This window comes from Malaclemys terrapin, chromosome 10 (genome assembly GCF_027887155.1).
Source record: "Malaclemys terrapin pileata isolate rMalTer1 chromosome 10, rMalTer1.hap1, whole genome shotgun sequence".
In the NCBI taxonomy this organism is placed as follows: domain Eukaryota; kingdom Metazoa; phylum Chordata; order Testudines; family Emydidae; genus Malaclemys; species Malaclemys terrapin.
In genome coordinates this window covers 79678718-79688820 of record NC_071514.1, presented here as the reverse complement: position 1 = coordinate 79688820, position 10103 = coordinate 79678718, and the positions used below count along the sequence as shown (strand labels likewise).

Genomic DNA, 10103 nt, shown 5'->3' with positions numbered 1-10103 from the left:
TAGGGAATTGCAGGCTCTGGAGAAGGGTGGCAGAGTCAAATACAAGAGGAAGGAGAGGCACATGATATCCTAGAGACTCTTTCAGGCTGGGGAAAGGAAGGAGATGGTGGGATTGACGGGGGAGGGAAGGCAGCAGCATAAGGAGTGATGGAGGGGCTTTAGAGCAGAGAGGGAGGCCGTGGGATTGGGATTCATCAGGGAGAGAAAGCAGCAACGGGAGTGAGAAAATACCAGACTTCCTGTGGCTGGTAACTTGTCTTCTTCCAGCAACACTCCTTGAGGTAAAAGTATCGGCCTGAAAGCCTAAACTGGCATCTGCCCTGAAATCTGGTGTCCTGCATATTTCAGAGGCGGTTTGTGGAGTGTCACTGTGTTGTGATGATTTGTGGTGTAGCAATGACAGTTCCATGGAATTTGATGACATCTCACTGCCACGTGATTCAGCTTGATGCAACGGAGCAACATTTGGAAAGCAATACGATGACACTCTGATGATGAAATGCAGGGATGCTTTGTTGCAATGTGATGTTTTGCTGCACGGTGTCTGCGTTTTCACAAGATTCAGCCATGTTTTGCCTCATCGCGGCTACGTTTTGATGCTCGGTGGCAGCGTTTTGCCAAGATGTCGCTGCGTTTGGGACGTGATGGGCCCAGCACTTTTTGAACCTGGTGCAGTCACATTTTGCTGCAACATGGCACCGTGTGTAATAATCGGACAGGCCGGCGATGTTTTGACTTGTCCTGGGCCACATTTTGAATGGAACGTGGCCACTCTTGCCACAGGGCGGCTATGGGTTAATGTGACGCGGCCACATTTTGTGGCCATCGCGGATTTCGCCCCAGCGGACCAGCCTCCCTAAGGGGAACGAGTGACTATCCTGGGTCAGGAAGTGGGTCATTGTCCGGGGGGAGGGGTGGAATTTCCCCCTCTCCCCCAAATCTCAGCATCTAGGCTGGAGGTCAGCGCCTTGTGGGACAGGAGGGCGTGGCTACTCTGGTATGGCCACGCCCCTTCCTCCGAGACCCAATGGCGATAGAGTTCCGGCGGTGGGGGCGTGGCTGGCTGCGCTCGGCCCAGCTGCGCGGCTCGCCAGCCCGGGGCTCAGTATCTCGCCTTACGCCAGCCGGGCTCGTGCCGCCCGGGGACATGCTCCGATCCCGCGCAGCGCCCCCGGCCTCCGCCAGCGCCTAGCTCCGCTCAGCCCAGCGCCCGGCCCGCGCCGCCGCCCCAGCGCCGAGACCAGCCATGTCCCTCCCAAGAGGTAGGAAAGATCGGGGGGTTTCACCCCAGCTGCAGCCTCCTCGCTGGGCTACGGGCTGGGGGGGGTCCCCCCTCCGGGCAACGGGGTCCCCCCCCTGCGCGGTGCTCCGCTTCTGGGCTACGGAGCGGGGGGTCCCCCCAATGCGCTCCCCGGGGACCCCGCCGCGCTGGGGGTGCCTCCTCCAAGTTACGGGGTCCCTTTGCCCTCCATGCGGGGTGCTCCCCCTTCGGGTTACGGGCTGGGGGTCCCCCTAGTGCGCCTGGAGGTGCCCCTGCCATGCTGGGTTACAGGCGGGGGTCCTCCTTGCTGGTTCTATAGCTCTAGCCAACATCCCGAGCTGGGTATATTCTGTCTCTCCCACTGCCCCATCTGCATCCACTGCAGAGTTGTCCTGCCAGCATGCTCTCTGGTTCTCCTCCTCGGTTACAGGGTGCGCCTGGTTCGCCTAAAATCTTCTGCCCACCTCCTCATTCTTCTCCCCTGTAACTACCTAGAGTTTAGATTGACTCTACTCCCGAGCTCCTTGACTGACTACAATTCTCCAGCCAGTGGGGCAGATTTTGCTGTGTGCTCTGTCAGCACGGTGGCTGGCCAGGCAACCACTTGCACCTGGTGGCAGGTGCATGTTTTGACGTTTCACCTCACTAGTTATTTTCCCCTCCCATCCTCCAGTATAGCTGGGGAAGAGTATCTGCTACCTACAGGTGGAATGCTGCTGCGGGAGACTCTCTATCCAGGGCTGAGATTGGCTGAGACTGGGAAGGGGCTGCCTGTCTGTTGCTGGGTATGTGAAGGATGGCATTAACGCAACAGGAGCAGCCACAAATCAAAGAAAGAGGGTGGGTGGGACAGGGTTGGTTCATGGACAAGATCAGATTTGCATGTGTCTTGATATTGCTAATCTGATTTACAGGAACCCACCGTAATAAGAGACCTTTAATGCAAGGTGGATTCACAGTAGTGTTGGTGTTGTTTGCTCATGGATGGGGATGCCACTTGGGGAAACATTTGTGGTATTAACAACCAGAGTTGTAGCCTGGTCACAGTGAGTGAAATCTCTGCAATTCCAGTTCTTCTTCTTCAACGCTTAGCCAGTCGGCCGTAGCGATCGTTCGCCATTTGGTCAGTTCCTGCGCCACTGCAAAGGCTTGACGGCCTGAGAGTCCAACATCGGAACAAACTCTACGAACCCATATAATTCCAGTTGGATCAGACTAAATGTTTCCCCACTACTATTCCAACTTGGACGCTGTTTGAAAGCCAGGGGTCTGGAAGTGGTGGTTGGAGAAGGAGCTATGGCATTACTGAAGCTCTGGGCTTCAAAAGTGTTGAATATGGTGTCAGAGCATTCAGATGGAGGGCTTTGCATTGGTCTCTTTCTGGGTGTAGCGAGAGAGACAAAAAACCTTTACAAGCATATTCCTCAGTCCTGACTCAAGCATTGAAATATGGACTGTATATTACTTGAGTAGAGTTACATAAACTGGGAAGATACCTGACTGTTGCCTAATCTTTCATGTGTAAATTACCTGTTATCTGCATACTTGCTCTACCGCCAGAAATTAATAGGTAGCAATAGTTGTGTCTCTTTTACTTTACCTCAGTTATGTAGACTAGAATCTTCTCCTGTATTCAAGTTGTTTGTAAAGAGCCTAGCAGGATTTTGGTTCTATATAAACAAATATGAAAGACTGGTTCCCTGTTCCAAGGAATTTACAATCTAAGGCCTTGATCTTGCTGTGAGGTACATAGATGCTTAACTTGAAGCAGGTGAGTAGTTCCATAGTAGTCAATGGGACTATGTGCACACACACAAGTGTTTGCAGGATTGTGGCCTAAGATGTTAGAAAGCTGCATATGATTAAAGTTGCTCATAGAGAGAAATACGCTGATTACAAGCCTCAGTGCTTTGGTTTTACTGCACTACGTTACTACTTTGGCTCAATTACTGCAGTAAGTTTGTGGCTGAATAAACAGACGAGTGATTTCCATAGGTGGATCAACGGGGCAGTGTACTGTGTGTGTCCTTTGTTGAGGTGTTGCGTTTGTTACAGTCTAAAACTGAGCAAGACTGACTGGCTTTCATTGGAAACGTTAGACTAAAATACAGTAACTAAACCTGCTGGTTAAACAGTCAGTCTGCTCAGCTGAATAAATGTCTCCTAGAGACAGTATGAGAAATAAAAACAACAAAATATTAGTTTTAAGTGCCCGCTGGTATGTCAAAAGTTAGGGTTTGTATTGCAGTGCACACACACCAGTTGTTATCACTTTCTTTCATTCTGATGTCAGTTTGTAGCCAAGCTGGGTCAGCATTTTCATCTGCAATCTGAGTAATGACCTGCGTCATTGTCATGATGCAAAATCATTATTTCTGTGTATTTTGTACTTTTTAGAAAAATAAAACGGGGGGTCAGGCCAGTTTACCATTCAATCCCAAAGATTTTAGTTGCAAATTCTGGAGGAAATGTCCACTCGAAGAACAGCATAGGCAAAAGTGCAATAAAATTGTGTTTCTTGGGACTTCATGACTGTATTACTTAAATAGAGCTATGGGAAAGATCAGGGGTCGGCAACGTTTGGCACGCGGCTCGCCAGGGTAAGCACCCTGGCGGGCCGGGCCGGTTTATTTACCTGCTGACATGGCAGGTTCGGCCAATCGCGGCCCCCACTGGCCGCAGTTTGCCATCCCGGGCCAATGGGGGCGGCGTGAAGTGGCGCGGGCGAGCCAGGGTGCTTACCCTGGCGAGCCGCGTGCCAAACGTTGCCGACCCCTGGGAAAGATGATAGCAACTGTTTTTTTTTTTTGTTTTTGTTTTTAAAAGAAAATCACTGTTGCAGCTTAGTAAACTTTGCAGTGTCCTGCGAATGTAAATTTCTGTGTCTGAGAGTGGTGCAGGTACAGAGCAGTAGCCTGTGATGTAACTTCAATAGTGTGAGATAAAATTCCTGTGTATTTCCTTTACATGCAACATCTGTCCCTCTAGTGCTCCTGGCTTTTGAGCAGAGCTGTGTTTGATCTTTCGCTGTATCTGACATTGATTCTGAGTTATGACACAGCCTGACTTGACGAGTGCATGTCTGTCAGGTCTTGCCAGATTTTCCCATGTGTCCTTGTTATGTGCAGCTAACAAACGTGAGCATGTGTCATGGACGTTATTATTTGTATAGGTCCAGTGGTATGCCTTGTGCCTTACCAATGAGTAAGAAGACAAGCTCTCTGCCCTGAGGTATTTACAATCCTAAACTAGGCAGCTGACATAAGAAGAAATTACATTGGGGTGGGTTGAGGAGGAAAGGAAAGGGGTGAGGTGGAGAGGAAAAATGATTCCTGATAATTCTGATTAAGAGGGGGCAGATCACTCCAGATCTGTGATTAGTGATGGCCAGCAGGATGAAGGCAGGAAAGGAATGCATGAGATTTAATTACTGCTTCTCGTTTGTCACTGGAATAAACTGGATTTAGATTTTTGGGGGACTTTTCTTGTCCCAGGATGATACACAGGAAACTTGAAATCAGGGCTCATGTGAGTGGATGAACAACACGTAAATATGACTTTGTTTGAAATGATTGTGTCTGAAACAGGGGGAATGTGAACTTGAGTTTCCTGTTTGCTGTGTAACTGTGGTATGAATCAGCAGCGATATAATGGTTCTGAATGGAGCTGCTGACTCATATGCAAGGGAACATATGCTAGAACTAGTTTCCTGGATGGAAGGAGGTCAGCTATGCTGCTTAAAGAGGCAATAGTGAGTGGGCCCGATGGAAAGGAGAGGTGAGCCTCTCTCTTTCCTTAGCAGCTTTTCTGTCTGACGATGGTGCTGAGAGTCGGTGCTCTGCTGAGAAGCTGGATGAGACCAGGGCATGAGCCCAATACAGGAGAAGGATTTGCAAGGAATCATGCACTTAGTTGCAAGGTTCTTTGCCTGTAGGCAGATAGTGAGTGCAGGGAATATGCTTCCTTCAGAACATGCCCATACTTGCTTGGGGGAAAACGGGTATTTTAAAATTATCTGCATTTCAAAGCTGCTGGCTGAACGGATTGACCTTTCTAGTCTTTTGAGAAGAGCTAGGGCCTGCCTGAAATACAACTGCTGCTAATGTCCTTCTGGGAGCCCTTCTGCGTCATCTAACACATGCATGACCTGTTGCTTTCTAGTGTGTATAGTTACATTTTTGAGTCCATTCAAGTATACTGATTACCTGGTTCTCATATTGGCCTGAGATTGATAACTCCATCTCTGTCCATATCATTTACCACCCTTTGTCTGACCTGAGCATTTTCCTGGTCTGCTTCCTTTGTCTCCTCTTATGCTGCGATCTATGTTCGGATCAGCCGCCCAGTTATTTGACCAAGCAACTGCTTCCTCTAGAAACCTCAACTCCTGGGGTTCTCAAACTTCATTGTACGGCGACCCCCTTCTGACAACAAAAATTACTACATGGCCCCAGGAGGGGGAATCAAAGCCTGAACCCCACTGCCCCGGATGGGGGGGGCAGACCCTCGGGCTTCAGCATCGGCCCTGGGCGATGGGGATCAGGCTTCAGCTTTGGCCCTGGGCCCCAGCAAGTTTTTAAGACAACCCTTCTGACCCCCATTAAAACAGGGTTGCGACCCACAGTTTGAGAACCACTGCTGTACTCCCATCCCATGAGTGATCAGCTACCGTGACTGCACACCACCATTCTGTTCTCCTCTGACTTGCTTTGTACCTTGGAAACATAAGCCCTTCAGGACAGGAACTTATTGGTGGGTGAGCACTGCTCGCCTGTTGTTTGCTCTGCAAGAAAGGCTTAGTTTGATTAGACTGCATAGACTGCCTTTCGTTGACCATCGCGGCATTAGATCACTGTGGCCGTCCTCTTGTGTAGGTTGAATTTCCAGCGTTCGCTTCTGTTTGGGGAAACTTGTTGCGTGGAGTCTGGCAGAGTCAGCTTCCTCTTATCTATTGCTTCTGTTTCTTGGTCTTAATCTGATCAGGATATGAAACAGGGACCGTTTCTCTGTAACTCTCAAATGGAAGAGCTACAAATATCCCATTGCAGCTTTCAAAATTAGACAGTCATTTCTGTTTACTCCTAGCATTGTCTTCGACCTCTGCAGTTTCTTTAGATGCTGTGTAATTTCGAACTGCTGCATGTAACACTTGTGAATGGAATGATGATGGGTGGGAGGCTCTGTCTGTCCAGCATAAACACCTTGCATGGACTATATATAAAGTGTAACTATGCCTTCAGCTTTGCAATTGTGTATAATTCACCCTTCCATAGATTTAAGTGGGATGCTGTCACAGATAAGAGACTCAGAATGTGGCTTGCTTTTTACTGTGCTTTGTTTTTGAAGTCCATGCTGTTCTTTGTTCTGAAAAACAGATGCTTTAATTAAAAGAATTAAGGGGACATTTGGGTTCTAAAACGGGGGGTGGGAGGGGGAGGCAGGTGGAGAGGGATGCAAAAAAGGTGTTTTTATGTGTCCTGAGAAACAAAGGTCCTGGTAGCTTTCCCCCAATAAGGTAGGTAGAAAGTTACAGCATTGAAATGAGGAGAAATGCAACTAGGACATCTGGAAGAGAATCCGTATGAGAACTGCGCTTGGGGGAGTTTCTGTAGCACCAGTAACAAGGTAGCAAAAGCACATTCTTCTCTTGTGGTCTGAGATTCTCCTCTGAGACAGGAAGGAATGAATGACTGAGAAATGTCAGATGTCATGCTTGAGAGCCTCTGCTTTTCAAACCCATCTGCTTTTACTTCCCTTTTCATGTACACTTATGTGAACTGCTGGATCTGTCTTTCCTGGAGCAATGGCCCTCTGTGTGGACTGCGGTTATTGTGGCTGCAAAATTAGATTTTTAAAAGAGAGGGTTAATAAAAAAAAAAAAGGTGTGTCAAATTTTTCTTTGCAGTGGGGCTTGAATTGAAACTAGACTTTTATTAAAGGGCAGCTGCATTTCAGGAGATACAGAAAAATCATCTGTGAATGAACTGCTGCTTTCCTGGCAATATGCTCTGCTCAGGTGTGGGTAACTAAATAGTGTGAATTAGCATTGACTAGTCCAGCCTGCGTTTTTAGGCACTGCACCCTTTGGGTGGATTATTCACTGTCTTCCATGTGGAATGCAGCTTGGTTAAATGGTTATGCAATTCAGTGGACTTAGATTCCTGAGCTGTCATGTGCAGTCCATACTGTTCCTACAGTTATTGCACCTGATAACACCCAGTTGCGTTCAAATAAAGGTCAGGCAAAAAATAAGGCATTCATATTGGAGGCTCGGTCCAGGTTTTGCAGTGGGTCGCCTTGTATATAGTGAATGCTTTAGTATGGAGGCACAACGGGGAATTTTAGTTCTGAACCTGCAAAAAGCAGGAGCATTCCCAATGTTCAGTGTGATTGTATTTTAATGTAGTGTATATGTTATTCATTTAACAATTCTAAGGCATAGAGAAGCTCTCTCTGCACTCCTCCTGAAGAAACTCTGTTGCTCTGTGTCAACTGCCATTTCACAGACAGGAAGAACTCCTTTGTAGCCAGTAAAATATTTTGCTTAGACATCCCTGTATTTCTAATCGCGTGTTGATGTTCTGTTTTGCTGGCTGGATTCTGCTTAATATTCCTAAGGGCCAAACGTAGCCCGGGATTTTGACTGTGATACAAGTGAAGGTAAGAAGACTGTCTTAAGCATCTGTTTGGCTCTGAATCCTTCCAGTGCCTTTAGACGTTGTTTAGGGCATGAACAGGGCTGTGCTGTCCCTGTCCATCATGCTGTTTACTGGAATGGCTGCCTTGTGTCTCTAGAGTGGAACCTTTTTTTTTTTTTTTTTTTAAGGAGGCCAGGTTGTTGGCCTGTCGTTCAACCCCACTCTGGAGGACCAGTGGCCTGCTTCTTGTCTGGCTTGGGTGGTCCTTCCAGGAGTTAAAAACTCCTGCCAGCAGAGCTCTCAGGGTGATTGGAATGCACGAGCCTTCCAATTGCATCAAGGTGCCATCCCTGGGGAAGGAATCTGTTATGCTGACCATTAGATACTCCTATTCTCTTCCCACCATGTCAGGTCAGAAAACAGCTCCCCTTCCTCCCCATCACTGTCTTCCTTTGCATCCGGAGCATGCTAGACATGAAGGCCTGGTCTTCACTGCTAAAAACGTATTTTTTACCTCAGAGTAACTAGCGTGCATGAGCAAAGACAGGAAAGACCAGGCATGTTACTTTTTCCTCAAGGTAAACTCACCCAGGTCAACCCCAGGCAGGGGTATAGTGCTGACCTTGTACTGTGTCTTCACTGTGGTTTTTTACCTCAGGATAGCACCCATGGTAAAAACCGCAGAAGTGAAGACGTGCCCTAAAACAGTGCAGTCATACTACATGTCAAAACACATCCCTTTGAAGCCCTTGAGAAAGGCAAACATTCAGTACAATCTCGCCGCTTTGCATGCGGCTGCCTTCACAACGCTTTCTAAATGAGAAATATGAAAACATTTTTGATTCATAGGTTTTAAGGCACAAGATCACCTGGTCTCCCCTCCTGCATTGCCCAGGCTGGAATTCCTGCATCAAGCCCAGTGGCTTGTGGTTGAACTAGGGCATATCACATAGACACCTGATCTTGATTTTAAAGATTCCAGGTAATAATAGCTAGGTCTCTCTTATATAGCACTTCATCAGTAGGTCTCAATATTTATCCTTACAACACCCCATGAGGTATGGAAGTGCTATTTTCCCTATTTTTACAGGTGGGAAACTGAGGCTAAGTGACTTGCCCAAGGTCACACAGGAAGTCTGTGGCGGAGCAGAAACATGAACCTGAGTCTCCCATGTCCTATGTTAGTGACCTAACCACTGGAACCGTCTTACCTGTCTAATAGAATTCAGTGATGGAGTTTAGACTCTTTTTGAAATTATCTTAATCCAAAACATTCCTTCCACCTCCAAAATTAAACACTGCAGACTCAAGGAGTTGTCTGGTTTGTGCTGTCTCTACTCTGGGGTATGGCAGCAGCAGACTGGGGAGAAAATGACACCACTTGTCCCGCTCTCCCTCCCACCCCCCCTTATGGGATGGCGTCATGGCTCCACCTCCAAGGAAATAAGGAGAAGAAAAACTGTCGATGATGTACAGCATAAAGATGATTGCCCAGTTGGTGCCTGCTCTGTAGAAACTTCCAGAGTGAAACAAGATGATGTGGGGTGCATAAAATAACTGAATTAATTAGACGCACTATAACCTCCCTCCTTCCCTCCAAGGGTTCATGTACACTAGGCCTTTTAATTAATCGTGTGCCTTGATAACACCTTTTGTAGAGGTTAGTGTGTAGACGCTCCCTAAATATTTGTTCCGGGCCACATATCTTAAAGCTTTAACAAGTTTGCCAGTTAATTGGATGTATTTTACAATCATGTTCACTCCAGATTTAAAAAAGTCTAGTGTAGACCAACGGAAGGCAGGATGGGGAGGAAACAAAACTTACCACAAAGCTACCTCATCCCCCCCAAAAAAATTCTAATGCTGGAAAGTAGTAAACCTCCACAGTGCACAATACAAGTAATTTCCCAGAAGAGGTGGCTAACCATAGGCTGTGGTTTGGCACCAGTCTCTGCCAGAACTGAGACCAGCTGCTGGTTCCAGGAGTGCGATGTCACAGTTGTATGTTTCCAGCAATGCCATGGCTCTCCTTGCCCAAGGAGCTGCCAGGAGTAGAGAGAGGTTAAGGCAACTGGTGATGCATGTCCTTTTTGTATACAAGGCTAATGTACTCTTGTTCGTCACGTTGACTTTGAGGTTTTTGGCACCTTCCAGGGATATAAAAACAGTAACGCAACTTTTGATTTTTCAGGAGCTCTTTTTGG

General features: G+C 47.5%; 1 protein-coding gene across 1 annotated transcript in view; it reads left to right on the top strand.

The window, feature by feature from the left end:
• The first annotated feature begins 1093 nt into the window (after positions 1 to 1093).
• The window catches only part of MAP2K3 (mitogen-activated protein kinase kinase 3), a 52123-nt gene continuing 43113 nt past the window's right edge, over positions 1094 to 10103 (top strand). The window contains exon 1 of the mRNA XM_054041439.1: positions 1094 to 1262. Coding sequence (XP_053897414.1) covers positions 1247 to 1262 — 16 coding nt within the window. The 5' untranslated portion in view covers positions 1094 to 1246. The remainder of the gene's footprint in view (positions 1263 to 10103) is intronic.